The sequence below is a fragment of the Stomoxys calcitrans genome, chromosome 3, assembly GCF_963082655.1.
Source record: "Stomoxys calcitrans chromosome 3, idStoCalc2.1, whole genome shotgun sequence".
NCBI classification, from domain to species: domain Eukaryota; kingdom Metazoa; phylum Arthropoda; class Insecta; order Diptera; family Muscidae; genus Stomoxys; species Stomoxys calcitrans.
Genome location: NC_081554.1, coordinates 172076324 through 172098944, shown reverse-complemented (window position 1 = coordinate 172098944; position 22621 = coordinate 172076324). Strand labels below are relative to the sequence as shown.

The following is a 22621-nucleotide window of genomic DNA, read 5'->3' as shown; positions in this document are numbered from 1 at the left end:
TTTTGCACGACGTGTTTTGTTACGATATCCAACAACTGTGTCAAGTATGGTTCAAATCGGTCTATAACCTGATATAGCTGCCATATAAACCGATCTGGGGTTTTGACTTCTTGAACCTCTAGAGTGCGCAATTCCTATCCGATTGGAATGAAATTTTGCACGACGTGTTTTGTTATGATATCCAACAACTATGCCAAGTATGGTTCAAATCGGTCCATAACCTTATATAGCTGCCATATAAACCGATCGTGGGTCTTGACTTCTTCAGCCTCTAGAGTGCGCAATTCTTATCCGATTGGGATGAAATTTTGCACTACATGTTTTGTTATGATATCCAACAACTGTGCCAAGTATGGTTTAAATCGGTTTATAACCTGATATTGCTGCCATATAAACCGATCTTGGGTCTTGACTTCTTGAGCCTCTAGAGTGCGCAATTCCTATCCGATTGGAATGAAATTTTGCACGACGTGTTTCGTTATGACATTCAACAACTGTGCCAAGTATGGTTCAAATCGGTTCATAATCTGGTATAGCTGTCATATAAACTTATCTTGGATCTTGACTTCTTGAGCCAATTGAGGGAGCAATTCTCATCCGATTTGGCTGAAATTTTGCATGAGGTGTTTTGTTATGACTTCCAATAACTGTGCTAAGTATGGCGTAAATCGATATAGAACCTGCTATAGCTGCCATAAAAACCGATCTGGGATCTTGATTTCTTGAACCTCTAGAGGGCGCAATTCTCATCCGATTTGGCTGAAATTTTGTACAAGGGCTTCTCCTATGACCTTCAACATACGTGTCTAGTATGGTCTGAATCGATCAATTGATACAGCTCTTATATAAACCTATCTCCCGATTTTGCTTCTTGAGCCCCTACAAGGCGCAATTCTTATCCGAATGAACTGAAATATTACACAATGACTTTTACAATGTCAATCAGCATTCATTTATGGTCCTAATCGGACTATAACTTGATATAGCTCCAATAGGATAACAGTTCTTATTCAATATTCTATGTTTGTCTAAAAAGAGATACCGCGCATAGAACTCGACAAATGCGATCAATGGTGGAGGGTATATAAGATTCGGCCCGGCCGAACTTAGCACGCTTTTACTTGTTATTGGATTTTTAAGGTCTACCTCAATGAGCATTACTGCAAAATCAGACGAAAATGAGGAATATAATGTGGATTACTTTGTAGGTAAGTTGAAAATCTTAAGCATCAATGTAGTCTTAAATTTCCTTCAAGTCTTTCATATTCCAAATTATGTGTTGAGTTTTTAACTTTACAGCAAAACCACCCACATGAAAAAATGGCTGATCCAATGATGATGAATAAGAACAGCATTTTTTTGTGGATCAAGATGGGAAAAGGCCATACGCATATGACGAGTACGTCTCTCGCTTATGCCGGACTCCGTTGTTTCCAACGCTTCCGGCTCAAAATCCAACCTATGTTTAACCTAAAATTGAAAAGTCGAGTTTTCGACTTTATATGACAATCAATAAGTCGAGTTTTTGACTTTTCTGATAATCAAAAATTCGACTTTTCTCAAACGGAAATGAGAAGTAAAAATCAGAAGATCGATTTATATAGAAGCAATAACAATGCACTGACCAAATAAAACCGAGATTAATAAAATCAGTTGGAAGTCATGAGAGATATCATTGTACAAAATGTAAGCCTAATCGGATGAAAATTTCGCCCTCAATAGGCGCAATTTATCTTAAATGACGAATTCAGTATCGGATTGCGGATAGGCATATTGGAGGATAATGACAATATGAGACTCAAAAGAAAGGTATTAGGCAGTAGATTACGAGTATGGTCTGGAAGGAGCAATAGGCCATTTAATTTGTTGATATCGGATTGGGGGGGACACTTCCCCTTACCACAAAAGCAATCGGGACAATATGGGGCACAAATGAAACGTATTAGGGAGCAGAGTACTAATTTGATAACAAACATTGGTTCCAGGAACCTAGGGGGCCGTTCCGACCCAAAAATCCCCTCAAATAGGCATATTGGCCGATAATGACAATATGGGACTCAAATGAAAGGTATTAGGCAGTCGATTACGAAAATGGTCTAGAAGGAGCAATAAGTCATATAATTAAATTTTAGATATCGAAAGGGGTGAGGTACCCTCCCCTTAGCCCAAAAGTACCACTTCAAAATCAATGTGGAGCGAAGAGGACAACATGAGACTCAAATGAAAGGTATTCGATAATAAGTGCTGCCCTAAGGGGCCGCACCAAAACCCAATTAAATGAGTAGTTTGGACGATCATGACAATATGGGACTTCCAAATGGGAATATTTGTCAATCACAAATAATGGATATATTGTAATAGGGTGCGATGCGAACTCTCACCACATTTCGTGGGGTAGCACCAACACTAATAAGCGGGGCCAAGCCCCGGAAGAGTTCTTGAATACTAACTACCTAATAACACTTGATATTGGTAACACCGCCACCTTTGTTAATAGAATTAGGGAGGAGGTATTGGACGATATGTTCCGTTACATCCATGATCGATGAGGTTCAAGATTGGAGGGTCTCCATGGAACACTCTTTCTCTGACCATCGCTACATTAGGTTTAGAATAACTCGGCCAGCGCCGAATCCGTTAAGCTTTCGGAATAAGTTGAAAACCAAGTGGACAAAATTCGGAAGGCTACTCAGAATAAGACTTGGGCAAGATAACTTAGACTGTCCAACCATAGAAGAGATTGATGAAAATGTCAACAGGATTAAGACTGCACTGGTGGGATCCTTCGAAGATAGTTGTCCTCTTCGGGAAAGGAAATCAGCCCAAGAAAAACCCTGGATGACCGGGGAGATTCGCAATATTGGGGAAGACGTCCGCAGACTTTTTAACAGAGCACGTCGTAAAAGGTGGAAGTATATTGGGATGTGTATTACACACAGCTCAAGGAATACAATAAGATTACCAGAGTGGCAAAACGTGCCTCCCGGAAGCTATTCGGCGAACAGGTCGATAGCGTTAATGAGGCCGCCAACATAAAAAAGTTTCTCTTGAAAGCCCATGTCCAAACTGAAACTTTAGTAGACGACATGGCAGTGAGAGCAGAGACAACGAAGGCATGTTTGATGAAAACCCATTTTCCACACGAAACGAAGGGACTTACGAAGACACTGGAATCTTGGAATAATGACGTTGATCGAAGGTTTGTAATAACGGAATTTATGGTGAAGGAATCCCGGAGGAGTTTCCAACGATTTAAGTGACCCGGACCTGATGGAATATTTCCGGCGTTACTACAGAAAGAGGCAGACTATATGGCGCCTCGGCCGGCCAAAATTTTCACAGCGTGCCTAGGTCTTGCATGTAATCCGAAAGCATGGCAGGTGGCAAGGGTGGTGTTTATACCCAAGCGCGGCATGTCAAGTTATGCGACACCAAAGACCTACAGACCCATAAGCCTTACGCCCTTTCTACTCAAAACCATGTGGACACCATGATATAGAGTAGGACATCCAGCGAACAGCTCAAATGCAAACAGCATGTCTATGTTAAGGGAAGGTCGGTGGAGACTGCCCTGCACGAGGTTGTGCATAAAATAGAAGAATCCTTCGATGCCAAAACGTACACACTGGGCTTTTAACACCAATCCTTAGATCAGTACCGGGTGGACCCAGTCCTTAGAGACTGGTTAAACCATATGCTAAGGAACAGGTGGATTAATTGTGTGTCTCATGGCATAAATATAAGGGAGAAAGTGGAACAGGGCACGCCACAGGGAGGCATTTTATCACCCCTCCTATGGGTGACCGCCATGAATGACCTATTACGGATGCTGACTGAATAGGGATTTGAAACCTTCTGCTACGCAGACGATGTTATAATACTTCTAAGGGGTAAGGATCCGAACAAGCTATGCAGAAGGGCCGAAAGGGTCTTGCAAATGGCATATGACTGGGCTAGACACAGAGGTCTCAATGTTAACCCAGAGAAGACTGAAATATGCCTGTTCACGAGGAAGACGAAGGTGGGGCAATTTAATGCACCACGTTTCCTCAATAACACGATTTCGATATCTGACAAGGTCAGGTGTGATCTTGGATAGGAAACTGAATTGGAAGTGTCACATCGAGATGAGTACTGAGAAGGCTCACAGATGTTGGGCACTATGTAGACGGGCCGTAGGCTCGAAATGGGGCCTGAATTCGAGGATAGTCCACTGGCTTTACAGGAGCGTGATTAGACCAAGGCTTACTTACGCCTCAGTAGTTTGGTGGACTGCCATGGAGAAAAAGTGCAACATAAGGACCATACAACAGGTTCAGAGAACATGTTGTCTTGGCATAGGCGAAGCGATGAGGACCACACCCACTAAGGCACTGTAGACTATTCTAGATATTCGACCCATTGACATACAGATTAAGTATGAGGCAGCCACTGCGGCTATGAGACTTAAGGCGATGGGAGAATGGATTGAGGATGGGAGCAGCTCATACCATCACGGTATAATCGAGACGACAATAGGAAACCTGAAAGGAAGCGAAGAGGTTTCCGATCGGGAGCAGATAAACAAATTGTTCCATGGAGATTTATACAATATTAAGTAAAAAACATATTTTTGGCATGGTGTTGATGAAGGTCCAACGGAGCTGGCCGGGCTCAACTAGTTGCTTTGATAAAAATCGATCTCCGGATTTATACTTCTACTTGTTTCTTCCAGTACTAAAGGAGAACAGAATATACCGGTGGTCTCTTGTACTGTAAGTACACTCCACTCAGTTATGTTCCCTATGATTTCATCGGGCGCAAGGGTGATCTCCGGTATAGTGCCAACGCACACGCACTCATGATTTGAAATTCCCCGCTACTATTTAATACCCGTCTTATTTCTTGCGCCTACGGTCTCATTAAGTTTCTCTTCGAAAGCGAAATAGCAACTGTGCAGTAGCACGGAACTCCTAACTAAGATTTTCTTTTTCGAGGCCCCCACGACCACTTAGGTCTGAAGTGGAATATTAAAGCTTCCCAGGAATCGTGTTGTTTTGGGATTTCCTTAGCAATTGATTTCCTGGGTACCACACAACGTGAGATAAAAGGCTGATAAACGTATTGATGTGAGGAAGGATGGGGATGGTAGGAAGGAAGGCAGGGAGGACGGGTGAATCGATGGGACGATGGATGGATGCGCTGTTAGTAGGCTGCATCGAGCTGAGTTGGTAAGCTGAAGATGGCTGGACCATGAAATCTTGCAGCTGGTCGTAAGGGGATGGATAAGATGATGGACGGGTGAAGCGAAATGACGATGTATGGATGAGCAATTAGTAGTCTGCATCGAGCTGAAGATGGCTCGACCATGAAGTCTTGGAGATGGTCGAGTGAGTGTGTGTGGATTTCTAATGTTTTGAAAGTTTCAACATGGTGTCGATGTTATTCCTCGTGACCAACATACTGTATATCGTGTGTGTGAATGTTTCGGTGGCACTCCTGTTTTGGCTCAGACTTGTGCTGAATCATTTCGGGTTACGCCACCTAATTTCTGGCTGTTTCTGAATGACGTGTTGCTACAGGATGGTGGGATATGGAACTGTCTCAAGTTGTAACGACAGGTTTCCCCTTGTGTGCTGGGGTTTAACTCGCGGGAGAAGGGTTCGTCACAGAAATTTATATTTGCCGAGACTAGAGTAGAGAACACGGAGTTTGTTTGGAATTCCACAATCTGTTTATTTGAGTTTGGGCTATAACAATAGTTAGTGTATAAAGGCGAATACTTAACGCCGAGGCCTGAGACGGCACTCGGAAATGCGGGCCAAAACGGGTAGTGGTTGGTTTATGTCGGTGGAGACCTGGAACAGTCCTCCAATCTCCGAGGTGTGTTAGCCCACAGCTACACCGGGTGGGTGAAGACCTAGGACGGTACTTTTCCGAACACAGACGCTCAGTTCACGGCTAGGACTTAGCTGGGCGGCGGTTATTGCCTGCGGTATGGTATCACAGTGGAAGTCGAGAATGACACTCACGGGGCGGTGATTTGGGCAGCAGCGCGGGTCGATGCTGAGTGGTGCAGGAGGACGAAGTGGAAGACCTGGTACAGTTCTTCCTACACGGATGCTAGGTTGAGGCCAACAGCCAGTGGTTTGGTTACGGGGCAGCCGGAGTCAGCACTTCCAGGCGGAAGGGTGGCGTTGGGAGGTTCGTCAAGGTCACCCGTCGAGAAAGTCGGGGTCAGGTTCCGTCGGTTGTTGAGTCGGAGTACGAACGCTCGGGAGCTGTCTTGGGTGGTTATGGTGCACGAATACCGGGGCAAAGTGTAACGTAGCTTTTACGGTGCAGTGACTACGAAAGTTCACCGTGTACGGGGCTCAAACGGCAAAGTTTAGCGAAGCTTTTACGGTGCAGTGACCACGAAAGTTCACTGTTTACGGGGCTCATACGGCAAAGCTGAACAAAGCATTTACGTTGCAGTGACCACGAAAGTTCACTGTTTACGGGGATCAAACGGCAAGGTTTATCAAGGCATTTACGTTGCAGTGACCACGAAAGTTCACTGTTTACGGGGATCAAACGGCAAGGTTTATCAAGGCATTTACGTTGCAGTGACCACGAAAGTTCACTGTTTACGGGGATCAAACGGCAAAGTTTATCAAGGCGTTTACGTTGCAGTGACCACGAAAGTTCACTGTGTACGGGGCTCACACGGCAAAGTTTACCAAAGCTTTTACGCTGCAGTGACCACGAAAGTCCACTGTTCAAACGGCAAACGGCTAAGTTTAACAAGCATTTACGTTGCAGTGATCACGAAAGTTCACTGTTTGCGGGGTTCGAACGGCAAAATTTACCGATGCTTGTACGGAGCAGTGACCACGAAAGTTCACTGTTTACGGGGGTAACACGGCCAAGTTTAACGAATATCACACGGCGCGCGAACACTGTCACTTTTGTCGTTGTCTATGTCACTAAGCACTTGTTCACTCTACTCACCGATATTTCCTTGGCTTCCCCGCTTCGTCTTGGCTTTGCTTCCGATGCTTGACTTCTGATCTCCTTTGCCTGTCCTTGCCCTCCTTTTATATGCTCATACTCATCGCAACATATTTTCCAATTCACCACGGCAGCACTAGTCCAACACAGAATATTCTCTTTTGCAGCATACGCGCAGATGTGCGTATATTCGCTGCTGCTGCCAGCTGACTACCGCATAAGCGTAGCCCTTGTACGTACCACTAATGTATGTACGTTTGTTTGGCTATCGTAAGTAAAGTCGTTGAGCCTGGCTGCTGTGTATATCACTGCATTTGGCTGTGATATTTGTTGGTGGCCCTACGGTAACTTGTTTTGATCACTTGTAAACAAGTATGAGGGCCATTCACTTTTTCGGGAAATCACTGCCTGCTTGCATAAAGTCTAATTAAGGTACATGGTAAAATTCACTATATAGATATATACGTTCTAAGATCGGTTGGGACGTTCACTTAGAGAAAAATAGAAGTAATTGCAATGGCAAGGTACACTGTGAAAAATAGTTCCATTGCAGTTAAAATCATACACTGTGAAAAAAATAATTCACGGAAACGAGCCAGCGACTTCCGTCGTCACAGAGTTCAACTGGTAGTAGTTGGATTACGCGCTCGAACCAGAGTCCTTAATCTGGTACCACGGGAGTCAGAAGCCCCTGGATCTTCGGTTCCAGCCTGACTATTGGTGAGACCCCAGTTGTGAGCAACTTGGTGGCTGTGGTTTAACACCTAAAATCGCAGGAAGGGCATTTCGATGCTCGATGTGGAGTTGCATGTACTTAACCGGGTGTCGTGACCCATAGAACGGAAAGAGTTTTGGATAGTGCTCTGCTCCAAACCAAGGGGGAGGACACGTCCAGACAACGTAAACTCGAATTGGTACTCATGCTAGCTTCGGCTATGTATGGGAGCGTTGGTAGACCCATTGTTTTCACCCGGGGTTAAGAGAGCTGCAGGATTAAGCCATCGTGGTAGGTGCCTGCATAAAACTCCATTTGAACTTTCTTTTTCGAGGTTACTTTTTAAATTTTAGAGTGCACAACCAGCCGATTACTGGGTATGTGTATGTCTATAGTGGCATGGGGTAGATTATCCTAATCTAACCTTCACATGTGCATGTTGGCCTGTAGTATTCTTAGCATACCTGCTGTGTGTCCCTTCCTAGGCTTGTTAGGTGATCCGTGGTGCCTTTTCCGCTGTGCGAACATATAGAGCGTTCAGGGGGCATGGTTCTATTCCTTTTCCATCAGGACCCTTGTATTCCGACTGCAGATACCCTGTTTCAAAAAACTTGAAACTGCGTTTCCTCTCATACCTATATTTCAGTTAGCCTCAGCAGCTCATTGGCGCAGCTTGCTGGTAATATACCCATCTTTTTAATTTAGACTCGCAGACTTCATTGCTTTACTTCGATTATAAATCTTGCTCCTTAGATAATTTCCTATAATCGGCATGAGTTTCTTTAAATTCCATTCTACTATTTTCAGAATATTTAAATGAATCAAAAAACGATCTTATAAATAAATTTAACGTGGATCCTCTGGACCAAAGGTTTACACAGGTAAAACATTCAAGTTATGAATTTATCAAAAAAAAATTTAGTTTCCTTTAATTTGCAGGCTTTAGAATACAATTTACTGCATGGCGAACTTTTGGGCTTGCGACTTTTGATACCCTGCTACAAGGATCTTCTGCAATGTGAATTTCTGCACAAGGACAATCTAAAGTCTATACACATTATGGGTTGGTGTGTGGAATTGATGATAGTAACCTTCATACTATACGATGACATTACGGACAATAGCACCTCCAGATTGGGAAGGCCATGTTGGCATAGAGTTAACAACATTGGCCTGACTGCTATACACGATGGCCTCATATTTGAGAACATGATTTTCTATATGCTGCGCAAACATTTTCGCCATCACGAATGTTATGTGCAATTGTTGGAAGTTTTCCAAGAGGCGATATTGGTTACAGCCTGTGGTCAAAATTTGGACATGTTAACCTGTCAAATGCCAGTGGCTACATTTTCGTGGGAATTTTATCAAAATCTATGTGCAGCAAAAAATGCCTATGCCTGCTTCTATTTGTCATTTGTCTTAACCATGCATATGGCGGGGTATGGTTAAAAAACTAAAAACTTTTTTTGGGTTTTTAAAAAATCCTCTCTTCCAGGATAAAAAATCCCCAGGCCTTTGAAGAGGTTAAAGTCATTGCTTGCAAAATGGGTCTATTGTTTCAGGCTCAAAATGACTATCTCGATTGTTTTGGAAATCCGGAGAAAATGGACAAATTTGGCAATGATATTGAGCAGAACAAATGCACTTGGTTGGCCCTGGAATGTATGGAAAGAGCTACCGAAGAGCAGAAGCATATAATGTTCGAATGCTATGGCAAGAAAGGCAAGGGGATAAATATTTTTGGGGATCACATAGAATACAAGGAATTTGAACAACTTTCTGCCTTATTTCAGATCCTCAAATGATACAAAATGTAATGGAACTCTATAAAATCCTGGACTTACCCCAAATATTTGCAGATTTCGAAATGGAATCCTATGAAAACATCAAGGATTTGGTTGAACATGCATCGTCTGGAGTACCTCGCAATGGTATTTTGAAGACATTGGAGAGATTACGTGACCATAAGCTGGAATAGCAAAAAAAATCTATAATAAATTTCGGATCTGAAAAACTTAAAAAAAAAACTTAAAGATTTCATATTTCCATATCCAAAGTTTGGGTCGAATCCTGGGAACCCACCACCTTAGATTCTGCTAAAAATGTAATCAAACTAAACATATTTGAAGAACATAATTTTACTTTCCTTACCAAATTTCTGACAAAACAGGCAAAGCCTGAAGTTTCTAGGAGCAGCTGAAGACTAATCAAGAGATGGTCTTATACAGGAACTTGGGATTATAGATTGACTAGCCGAAACGGGTCCACTCCGCTGCGCCTTTTTTATACCCTCCACCATAAGATGGGGGGTATACTAATTTCGTCATTCTGTTTGTAACTACTCGAAATATTCGTCTGAGACCCCATAAAGTATATATATTCTGGTCGCGACATTTTATGTCGATCTAGCCATGTCCGTCCGTCTGTCCGTTCGTCCGTCCGTCCGTCTGTCTGTCGAAAGCACGCTAACTTCCGAAGGAGTAAAGCTAGCCGCTTGAAATTTGGCACTAATACTTCTTATTAGTGTAGGTCGGTTGGTATTGAAAATGGGCCATATCGGTCCATGTTTTGATATAGCTGCCATATAAACCGATCTTGGGTCTTGACTTCTTGAGCCTCTAGAGTGCGCAATTCTTATCCGATTGGAATGAAATTTTGCACGAAGTGTTTTGTTATGATATCCAACAACTTTGTCAAGTATGGTCCAAATCGGTTCATAACCTGATATAGCTGTCATATAAACCGATTTTGGGTCTTGACTTCTTGAGCCCCTAGAGTGCGCAATTCTTATCCGATTGGAATGAAATTGTGCACGACGTGTTTGGTTATGATATCCAACAACTTTGCCAAGTATGGTTCAAATCGGTCCATAACCTGATATAGCTGTCATATAAACCGATCTTGGGTCTTGACTTCTTGAGCCTCTAGAGTGCGCAATTCTTATCCGATTGGAATGAAATTTTGCACGAAGTGTTTTGTTATGATATCCAACAACTTTGTCAAGTATGGTTCAAATCGGTCCATAACCTGATAAAGCTGCCATATAAACCGATCTGGGATCTTGACTTCTTGAGCCTCTAGAGGTCGCAATTATTATCCGATTTGCCTGAAATTATGTACTACGGGTCCTCTCATGACCATCAACATACGTGTTTATTATGATCTGAATCGGTCAATAGCCCGATACAGCTCCCATATAAATCGATCTCTCTATTTTACTTCTTGAACCCCAAAGGGCGCAATTCTTATTCGAATTGGCTGACATTTTACCCAGGTCTCCAACATAAAATATAATTGTGGTCCGAACCGGACCATATCTTGATATCGCTCTAATATCAGAGCAAATCTTTTCTTATATCCTTTTTTGCCTAAGAAGAGATGCCGGGAGAAGAACTCGGCAAATGCGATCCATGGTGGAGGGTATGTAAGATTCGGCCCGGCCGAACTTAGCACGTTTTTACTTGTTAACTCTTTAATATGTTCTTAGGATGGGGACAATTTGCCCTGAATTTGAATTGTATGGCATTGTAGTCTATGTCCGCCTATGACGCTAAACGCCTGCGACCGAATCCAGGCGAGAACATCGTACAAAATTAAAAGCAGCGATTATCGCCACATAATGCTGGCGATATTTGCGAGGTATAATGCATAGTCATGTAACATGTCATGTAACAGGTTATGTAACATTGAACATATTTGCTCGCCGAGGTCCATCGAAATTGGTTCAGAATTGGATATAGCTCCCACACTGTACTTATAGGGTAGTTGTAGGGTATTACACAGTCGGCACCGCCCGAGTTTTGCCTTACTGGTTTTTCCACCGTAGCGCAGAGGTTAGCATGTCCGCCTAAGACGCTGAACGCCTGGGTTCGAATCCTGGTGAGACCATCAGAAAAAATTTTCAGCGGTGGTTTTCCCCTCCTAATACTGGCAACATGTGTGAGGTACTATACCATGCAAAACTTCTCTCCAAAGAGGTATCGCACAGCGGCACGCCGGTCCGTTATCATTGAGTTTAAACTTGATGCACTCATTGATCTGTGAGAAGTTTGCCCCTACTCGGTTCCTAGACAAATATGAAGTTATTGAGTCGGCTCTAAGCTATAAATTGATGTGGTTGGCGGGTTTTGGGCGGCCCCCAAGGCACCGACTATAACAATAGAAGCCAGAAGCCATGTTTAGTTTTTGATGACTCTAAGAGTTCATAAAAATTCCGAACGAATCGCATAGATATCAAACTCGTTCTTTACTCCCAAATACCGTTGATTTGAGCTCCATATTGCCATAGTCGGATATGAGGTTCAGTCTAGGGGGTGCTTTGGGGCGTACCCCCAAACACTTGGCCCCAAAATTGCATATCAAATTCGTTTTCTACTCTCAAATACTTATCATATGAGTCCCATATTGTCATAATTGGTCAATTAACCAATTTTAAGTATTTTTAGAAAGAAAAGCTCCAAGTGGACTTGAACGCAAATTTTAATGTAATATTCGTAATCAACTCCCTAATAACTTTGAGTCCCATATAGACATGGTCGGCTAATATGTCCATTTGGGGGTGGGCGACCTCCCATTAGATCTTAGACTTAGACCTAATTTTGTATGCCATATTTGTAATCTACTGCCGAATACTTTTCATTTGAGTCCCATATTGATATGAACATCCAATATATCTGTTTAGAGGAGTTTTGGGGTTGGGGCGGCCCGCTGGGTACTTGGACCAAAATTTTAATACGATATTCGTTTTCTAGTCTCCAATACCTATAATTTGATAACCATATTGTGCCCATCGGTTCACTTTTGGTTTTGGGCGGCGTTTTTGGGGTAAAGGGGAAGGATCCACCCCCATCCGATATAAAAAATTATGTAGCCTATGTTTCACTCCATAAAAATCTTCACAATCTGTGAAAATTTTAAGAAAATTGGTTAAACCGAGTCCCATATAGTCATTATGGGTTTTATGCCAAATTTCGGACCTCTAGCTCCATTTATGAAGAAAGTACCAATTTTGGTACCAAATTGTACGAATTTTGAATAAACCATTTAGTCATCCAACATTTATTTCTTAGTTGTACCTACATGCCAAATTTCAGGCCTCTAGCTCCATCTGAACAGAAAGTACCATATGGTACCGAAATGTACAAATTTTCAGTAGAACATTTAGTCACCCATCACTTATTTCTTAGTTGTACCTACATGCCAAATTTCGGTCCTCTAGCTCCATCTATGAAGAAAGTTCCAAATAGTACCAATTTTGGTACCAAAATGTTCCAATTGTGAAGAAATTTTTTAGTCGCCCTCATATATTTCAAAGTTTTACCTACGTGCCAAATTTCAGACCTCTAGCTCCATTTACACAGAAAGTACCAATTTTGGTACCAAATTGTACGAATTTTGAATAAACCATTTAGTCATCCAACATTTATTTCTTAGTTGTACCTACATGCCAAATTTCGGACCTCTAGCTCCATCTATGAAGAAAGTACCAAATGGTGCCAAAATGTACGAATTTTTAATAGAACATTTAGTCACCCATCACTTATTTCTTAGTTGTACCTACATGCCAAAATTCGGTCCTCTAGCTCCATCTATGAAGAAAGTTCCAAATAGTACCAATTTTGGTACCAAAATGTTCCAATTGTGAAGAAATTTTTTAGTCGCCCTCATATATTTCAAAGTTTTACCTACGTGCCAAATTTCAGACCTCTAGCTCCATTTACACAGAAAGTACCAATTTTGGTACCAAATTGTACGAATTTTGAATAAACCATTTAGTCATCCAACATTTATTTCTTAGTTGTACCTACATGCCAAATTTCGGACCTCTAGCTCCATCTATGAAGAAAGTACCAAATGGTGCCAAAATGTACGAATTTTTAATAGAACATTTAGTCACCCATCACTTATTTCTTAGTTGTACCTACATGCCAAAATTCGGTCCTCTAGCTCCATCTATGAAGAAAGTTCCAAATAGTACCAATTTTGGTACCAAAATGTTCCAATTGTGAAGAAATTTTTTAGTCGCCCTCATATATTTCAAAGTTTTACCTACGTGCCAAATTTCAGACCTCTAGCTCCATTTACACAGAAAGTACCAATTTTGGTACCAAATTGTACGAATTTTGAATAAACCATTTAGTCATCCAACATTTATTTCTTAGTTGTACCTACATGCCAAATTTCGGACCTCTAACTCCATATATGAAGAAAGTACCAAATGGTACCAAAATGTACGAATTTTGAAAAGATCATTTAGTCATCCATCATTTATTTTTTAGATGTACCTACATGCCAAATTTCGGACCTCTAGCTCCATCTAAACAGAAAGTACCAATTTTGGTACCAAAATGTACGAATTTTGAAAAAATCATTTAGTCACCCATCATTTATTTCTTAGTTGTACCTACATGCCATATTTCGGACCTCTAGCTCCATCTATGAAGGAAGTTCCAAATAGTACCAATTTTGGTACCAAAATGTTGCAATTATGAAAAAATCATTTAGTCGCCCTCATGTATTTCAAACTTTTACCTACGTGCCAAATTTCAGATCTCCAGCTCCATTTACACAGAAAGTACCAATTTAGGTACCAAAATGTACGAATTTTGAAAAGATCGTTTAGTCATCCATCATTTATTTCTTAGTTGTACCTACATGCCAAATTTCGGACCTCTAGCTTCATTTATGAAGAAAGTTCAAAATAGTACAAATTTTGGTACAAAAATGTTCGAATTCTGAATAAATCATTTAGAAGCACCATATGTTTCTAAGTTTTACCTACTTGCCAAATTTCAGACCTCTAGCTCCATCTACAGAAAAAGTACAAATTTAGGTACAAAAAAATTTACGAATTGTAAAAAGCTTAAAGTCGCGCATTATATTTTCCCAAGTTGTGAAGAAAGTACGAAATGGTACCAAAATGTACGAATTTTGAATAGGTCATTTAATCACCCATTATATATTTCATAATAGTACCAATATGCCAAATTTCAGGCCTCTAGCTCTATCTGTAGAGAAAGTACCAAATGGTACTAATTGCGGTAGTAAGCGTACTTTTTCTCCCGTTACCAGTACTATTTTTCCATTTTTTCTTTTTACCGTTATCCTCTTGCACCAGATGTCTTTTACGTCAAATTTTCAAATTCTACCTCTGTCCATCCGCTCTTTATGGTACTTTCTATAGTACCTAAATGTACAAGTTTCCAAAAACTCTTATAGTCACCCAATTAAGGTTGTGAAAGCGTAGCTGAGTTCCAAAATTCAGAGCTCTATTCCAATTTACAAAGAAAGTACCAAATAGTACCAATTACGGTACTAAACGTACTACGTCTACCACTTCCGGTACGATTTTCGAAAAATTTTTTTTCCAAACTTTATATTTTCGAGACGCTCTTTAATTTGAGCCCAAGAACATAATTCTAGCCTTTCCATTCAACCTGGGCAAATATGTACCATTTCGTACGTTCTGGTACTTTTTAGTACCTAAACGTACGAATATCACCAAAACCAGCCTGATCCCGTGCCTAAGATCCAGGACCAAGAATAGTGCAAAATCAGTCATGCTCCAGTCTGTACCAAACTGTACCAAACATTGCTCCAATCTGTACCAAACTCGGAACGGATATCGAGGAACCAACGCAAACCATGGGACCAGGACTTTAAATCGGGAGAAGGACCTGTGGGACCCATATCCCAATATAGTACCATATGGACTATACTTGGCAGATATGTTGAAATACCTAACACAACTCAATACCCAAAATTTCAATAAAAACGGAAAATGAATGGAAATAATGGAACTCTCTGTACCAAATTTCGGCGAAATCACGTAATGGAAGCGACTTCTGTAGAGTCCAGACTTTATAACGGATGATCGGTCTATATGAGGGATATATCAAGATATATTCCGATACGAGATATATTCCGGACGAGCAGACCTAGGATATTTTATACGAGCGCCTAGAGAGAGAATATGTCCACTGCCCCGCCCATGGTATTAAAATCGTTCTGGGAGATTAGATTCGGATCACTTCCTTGTTACAGCAAAGGTTCGCACCCGTTTGAACATGGCGAGGACAGTACGATCTGACACTGCACGATGTAAAGCACTCTTGCCCACTTCATGGAGACAACTGCGAAATCCGTACTTGGGTGCCGGACGCCTCCTCCAAGAAACCCATGGTACGACCAAGAGTGTCGAGGTGCTACTGAAGCCAGGAATGCGGCATATAGAGCAACCCTGCAATCAGTAGCAATGCGCCAGATAAAGAAGGGGTATCGGGAGAAAAGGAGAGAGGAGAAACGTCTATTCCGCCGAAAGAAAAAGGAAATGGAAAGACGTGGGTGTGAGCGAATTGAGATGTACAGGAGTCAGAATGAAGTCCGGAAATTCTACCAAATAATTAAACATCAAACCGATGGGTGTGGTGCAGGCACATTCTCCTGCAGAGACAAAGAAGGAAATCTGGTAACTGACACTGATAACATGTTGAGGATATGGAAAAAACATATTACCCAACTGCTAGTGTCCGATGTTGGCGGCGAAGAGGATACCGCAGAACCAATCCCTGATGATGGTATAGAAAGTTTACCTCCTAGTCAGAATGAGGTCCAATTAGCAGTGACCCGACTAAAGAACAACAAGGCAGCAGGAGCCGACGGGTTACCCGCTGAACTATATAAGACCGGAAGCGACACGGTGATAAGGCGTATGCATGAGCTTATCTGCGCAATCTGGCTAGAAGAACGCATACCCGATGATTGGAACCTCAGCATACTATGTCCCGTACACAAGAAAGGAGACAAGACGGAATGTGCCAACTACAGAGGAATAATTCTCCTCCCCCTCGCATACAAGATACTCTCGAGCCTACTGTGTGACAGATTTAAACCGAAAGTCAATGAGATAATTGGGCCCTATCAATGCGGCTTTAAACCTGGTAAATCCACCCTAGACCAGATATTCACACTGCACCAAATCCTGGAAAAGACCCGAGAAGGACAAATTAACACCTACCATCTCTTCGTTGACTACAAAGCCACTTTCGATACTCCTTTACGTTCAAAGGTATTTCAAGCCATGTCTGAGTTTGGTATCCTCAGTAAGAATAGGAAAGAATTTCTCCGAACCATTTAATATCGTGTGATCTCTTTAATATGCTGCTGGAGAAGATTATACGAGATGCAGATGTGAATAGATATGGCACACTAATCACAAGAGAACACATGCTACTCGCCTATGCCGACGACATTGACATCATTGGTCGGTCACCGGAAGTAGTAACTGCAGCCTTTAAAAGAATCAAAAGAGAGTCAGTGAAAATGGGTCTGGCAATAAATGGAGATAAGACGAAATGGATGGTTTCAACTCCCAAAGCACAGTGTACAACCGGGCAGATAAATAAAATGGCGAAAGTTGGGAACCACAAATTTGAGACAGTCAGTAACTTTATCTACCTCGGCATCGCCGTAACCGAAACGAATGACACCAGTTTTGAGATAAAGCGAAGAATAATACTGGCAAACAGATGCTTCTTTGGACTAAGTAAGCAGCTTAGAAACAAGGTCACCTCTCGACAGATGAAGATTATACTACACAAGACACTGATACTACCCGTGCTGTTATGTGGTTCTAAAGCATGGGTACTTGTGAAAGCAGACGAGGCAGTACTTGGAGTATTTGAGAGAAAGATTATTCGTAAAATTTATGGACCAGTTTGCGTTAACGTAGAGTATAGGCGACATATGAACCACGAGCTGTATGACGACGATAGCATAGTTACACGCATCAAAATACAACGGCTGCGTTGGCTAGGTCATGTTGTCAGAATGGATGAAGAAGCTCCAGCAAAGAAGTCTTTTGATGGCTAACACTGTGGTACACGCAAACCGGGAAGACCAAAAGCCCGATGAAAAGATCGAGGGGTGGGACACACCTCGAAACTTGGTGTCAGAGATTTTAGAATGAGCGCAGAAGATCGAGGCGCTTGGAACGCTATTCTACGTTCGGCTAGTGGAACAAATATTCTGTCATAGCCAATTAAAGTAAGTAAAAGCTTTCGGTATCTTAACGGGATACATAGAACTACGAGCTCACTTATGCAGAATATCTGTAGGGCTTGTGGGAAAGTTTTCGAGTCTACATTTTAGGATTTAGAGCGCACAACAAGCCTATTAGCCTAGCTTAGGTAAATGTCCATAGTAGCATGGGGCGGATTAATATCCGCACCCCCTTTTCAGCCTAACCTAACCTATGGTATAGGGTATAAGAAAATTTTACATACATGCTGCCTCTATAAAAGCAAACAACTTGACAAATGCATGGTTAAGAGCCTATAAGATTCCATCTAGCCTAATTTAGTTTTTATAAATTGTCTACTTATATGTCTACTTCGCATTTGTCCACAAAAAATATAAAAATAAACTATGCAAATAGTAAGAGTCTTTAAATTTTAAGTTGTGAATAGTGGTTCTACTTCAAGTACTAAATGTTTTTCAGCTCTATGTTATATTTAAAAAAATGTTTAACATCGAATTTAATATTTAATCAATACACAAAATAATATGGTAGACAGACAAACAGGCAGACGAAGACCATATTGGTTAGGCTGTATTGATTTAACGTTGATTAGTTATCTATTTTTATACTTTCGCCACTAGTGCAGCCACAGAGCTGGTGTAGCCTTAGCTTGGCCTTAAAACATGGCTTTAGACAAACAATAGATAAAAAAAAAATCAAGTAAAAGCGTGCTGAGTTCGGCCAGACCGAATGTTATATACCCTCCACCATGGAGCGCATTTGTCGAGTTCTTTTCCCGGCATCTCTTCTTAGGAAAAAAATGATATAAGAAAAGATTTGCTCTGCTATTAGAGCGATATCAAGATGTGGTCTGATTCGGACCACAATTAAATTATATGTTGGAGACCTGTGTAAAATTTCAGCCAATTCGAATAAGAATTGCGCCCTTTGGGGGCTCAAGAAGTAGAATAGAGAGATCGATTTATATGGGAGCTGTATCAGGCTATAGACCGATTCAGACCATAATAAACACGTATATTGATGCTCATGAGAGGATGCGTCGTACAAAATTTCAGGCAAATCGGATAAGAATTGCGCCCTCTAGAGGCTCAAGAAGTCAAGACCCAAGATCGGTTTCTATGACAGCTATATCTGGTTATGGACCGATTTGAACCATACTTGGCACAGTTGTTGGATATCATAACAAAACACGTCGTGCAAAATTTCATTCCAATCGGATAAGAATTGCTCACTCTAGAGGCTCAAGAAGTCAAGACCCAAGATCGGTTCATCTGACAGCTATATCAGGTTATGGATCGATTTGAACCATACTTGGCACAGTTGTTGGATATCATAACAAAACACGTCGTGCCAAAATTCATTCAAATTGGATAAGAATTGCGCACTCTAGAGGCTCAAGAAGTCAAGACTCAAGATCGGTTTATATGCCAGTTATATCAGGTTATGGACCGATTTGAACCATACTTGGCACAGTTGTTGGATATCATAACAAAACACGTGGTGCAAAATTTCTTTCCAATCGGATAAGAATTGCGCACTCTAGAGGCTCAAGAAGTCAAGCCCCAAGATCGGTTTATATGACAGCTATACCAGGTTATGGACAGATTTGAACCATACTTAGCGCAGTTGTTAGAAGTGATACCAAAACGACATATGCAAAATTTCAACCATATGGGATAAGAATCGATAAGATCGATTTATATAGCGGCTATATCAGGTTATGGACTGATTATGACCAAACTTGACAAAGTTGTTGGAAATCAAAAGAAAACAAGTGGTGCAAAATTTCGGTCAAATCGGATAGGAATTGCGCCCTCTAGCAGCTTAAGAACTCAAGACCCATGATCGATTTATATGGCAGCTATTGCGGTTATCGACCGATTTCAACCGTACTGACCACAGTTGTTAAAAGTCATAACGAAACACTTCATGCAAAATTTCAGTCCGATAGGAATTATGCCCTCTAGAGGCTCAAGTAGTCTAATCGGGAGATCGGTTTATGTGGCAGCTATACCAGGTTATAAACCGACTGAGACCATACTTAGCTCAGTTATTTGAAGTTATAACAAAACACTTTTTACAAAATTGGAGCCAAATCGGATTAGAATTACGCCCTCTAGAGGCTGAGGATCTTAACTTCGATCCCAGATCGGTTTATATGGCAGCTATATCAAGTTATGAACCGATTGAGACCATACTTAGCTCAGTTGTTGGCAGTCACAACACAACACGTCATGCACAATTTCAGCTAAATCGGATAGGAATTGCGCCCTCTAGAGGCTCAAAAAGTTAAGGTCAGAGATCGGTTTATATGGCAGCTATATCAGGTTATGAACCGATTCAGACAATATTTAGCACATTTATTGACAGTCATAACTTAACACACATGCAAAATTTGAGCCAAGTTGGATAAGAACTGCGCCCTCTAGAGGCTGAAGAAGTTAAGATCCCAGATCGGTTTATGTGGCAGCTATATCAGGTTATGAACCGATTCAGACCATACTTAGCTCTGTTGTTGGCAGTCACAACAAAACACGTCATGGAAAATTTCAGATACATAGGATAAGAATTGCGCCCTCTATAGGCTGAAGAAGTTAAGATCCCAGATCGGTTTATATGGCAGCTATATCAGGTTATGAACCAATTCGGACCATATTTAGCTCAATTGTTGGCAGTCACAACAAAACACGTCATGGAAAATTTCAGATAAATAAGATAAGAATTGCGCCCTCTAGAGGCCGAAGAAGTTAAGATTCCAGATTGGTTTATATGACAGCTATATCAGGTTGTGAACCAATTCAGACTATATTTAGCTCAGTTGTTGGCAGTCACAACAAAACACGTCATGGAAAATTTCAGATAAATAAGATAAGAATTGCGCCCTCTAGAGGCTGAAGAAGTTAAGATCCCAGATCCGCCCTCTAGAGGCTGAGAAGATCGACTTAAAATGTCATGCAGATCCACAATTTGCATACTTTATGGTGTCTTAGATGCCTATTTCGAGGTGTTACAAACGGAATGACGAAATTCGTATACCTTCCATCCTATGGTGGAGGGTATAAAAAAAAACATCTGACAATGCCCGTTATGAAACATCCACAGAAAATTTAAAGAAATATTTTAACGCAGTTTGAGGGAACCAACATTTGAGACAAGTCTTTGGTAGTGATTAAACCACTCGAAAAATGAAAGAAGTTTTTAAAAAATTGTCGTGTGTAGTCAATAGCCGATATGGTTTAAAAAAGTCACTGTTGCTTGATTTCAGGTATGAAATATTTAACCAAAAAATTTTACAAACTTTCTATAGAAACCCCATATGTTTTGACAAAATTTTGCTATTGAAAGAAAATCTAGCTCCATATCTACTGTGGTACAGGATACTAAAATTTAGTGAATTTGTTTGTAAAACCCAAAAGGAAGAAATATATACCCATTGATAGAATGGGCTAGGTTAGGTTAGGATGATACCAAGCCCTTGTCTACTAGACATCCATGTCGGCCAGATTAAGACCCATTGTGTTTCCCCATCTTCCCACTTCTCCTTCCGATGAATTCACTTCACAAAGCAAATCGTCCTTTAACAAACTCTCTGGAGCCACCTCAAAAATGAAAAAGCAAACGCTTTGATGTTGCACGGATTTACGCCTCTCAGTTCTTCTAGTGCCTGAAAGAAAAAAAGCCCAGTATCCTGTTTCTGCAAAATGCAAATTTGCCCATGAACATTCCATTAAGAAACTTGGGCAAACTTCTCACAAATCAATGAGTGCTGTCCGAGTCAAACCTCCTTTTTATAGCCGAGTCGGAACGGTGTGCCACAGAGGGACACCTTTTTGGGGAGAAGTTTTTACATGGCAAAGTACCTCACAAATGTCGCCAGCATTAGAAGGGGATAACCACCGCAAAATTTTCTGATGTTCCAGCCAGGATTCGAACCCAGGCGTTCAGCGCTACGGTGGCCTCCAGTATCCACTTTCTACTTCGACATAAAGCAGGGCATTGACAAAGAAAGTGAAAGCTGTCCTCCGAGGCGTCGATTTCATGACACTATCTATATTCGGAGGAGGATCTCCGACTTCCTGGCACCAGTGCCGATTGGAGTGAGGGCATTCGCGATTCGTTTTCCTGAGAGGGACGAATGGAGGGCGGATGGTGTACTTGATACCTCGATCTACACAGATGGCTCCAAGATGGGGTCAGGGACTGGATTGGGGGTCTACTCTGATGCACTCAATATCAGTATGTCTCTAAGACTGCCGGACGAATGCACGGTCTTTCAGGCAGAGCTCTGTGCCATTGCAGTAGTCGCAACAGAAATTCTGGCAAGGGGCCTTCCACCCTCGAAACTCAGAATTTATGGCGGCGCTCAAGGCCTTGGGGTCGAGGATGGTGAGGTCGAGATGAGTGGCGGACTGCTTGGAATCCCTGGATAGGCTACGGGCCCACGATGTGACGCTGACATGGGTTCCTAGGCATGAGGGTATTCCAGGGAATGAGAGGGCAGACGAGTGCGCCAGGAGGTTTTCGTTTGCTCCGGGCGGACCAGTCATCTGTCTTGCCTACGTGCCATTTGTCGACCTACTGAACACAGTGGAGGGGATGGCCAGGGCGGCGTCGTTGGCAAGGTGGGACACGGTGGATGATTGCCGGACTGCGAAGGCGCTATGGCCGGTCATCGACCGGAGGAGGACGAGAGAATTGCTGGCTTTCGATAAGAGGTCGATGAGTACTTTGACAGGGATCATAACCAGACACTGTGCCATGGCCGCATGGCGGCGCGCATGGGGATACCGCACAATGACTACTGTAGGAGTTGCCTTGATGAGGAGGAAACTATTAAACACTTGCTTTGTTCCTGTCCGGGTCTGCAGAGACATAGGCTTCCCTTTCTGGGA

At 41.8% G+C, this 22621-nt stretch overlaps 2 protein-coding genes across 2 annotated transcripts in view; one reads left to right on the top strand and one right to left on the bottom strand.

Moving 5' to 3' along the window:
* Positions 1 to 22621, bottom strand: part of LOC106087697 (juvenile hormone acid O-methyltransferase-like) — a 228752-nt gene that overhangs the window by 122557 nt on the left and 83574 nt on the right. The window contains exon 2 of the mRNA XM_059365693.1: positions 9535 to 9659. The gene's annotated coding sequence lies outside the window, so the exon portion shown is untranslated. The remainder of the gene's footprint in view (positions 1 to 9534; positions 9660 to 22621) is intronic.
* On the top strand, positions 1151 to 9668 carry LOC131996215 (uncharacterized). The gene is made up of 5 exons (XM_059365688.1): positions 1151 to 1208; positions 8495 to 8568; positions 8627 to 9129; positions 9186 to 9412; positions 9484 to 9668. The coding sequence occupies exons 1-5, from the start codon at positions 1151 to 1153 to the stop codon at positions 9666 to 9668; spliced, it is 1047 nt and encodes a 348-aa protein (XP_059221671.1).

Bases quoted from the DNA above. Each gene is read 5' to 3' on its own strand.
- LOC131996215 (XM_059365688.1), top strand. From the start codon at position 1,151: ATGAGCATTACTGCAAAATCAGACGAAAATGAGGAATATAATGTGGAT. The intron at 8,569-8,626 runs GTAAAACATTCA...TTTAATTTGCAG, and splicing joins TGGACCAAAGGTTTACACAG to GCTTTAGAATACAATTTACT. The intron at 9,130-9,185 runs GTATGGTTAAAA...CCTCTCTTCCAG, and splicing joins TTAACCATGCATATGGCGGG to GATAAAAAATCCCCAGGCCT.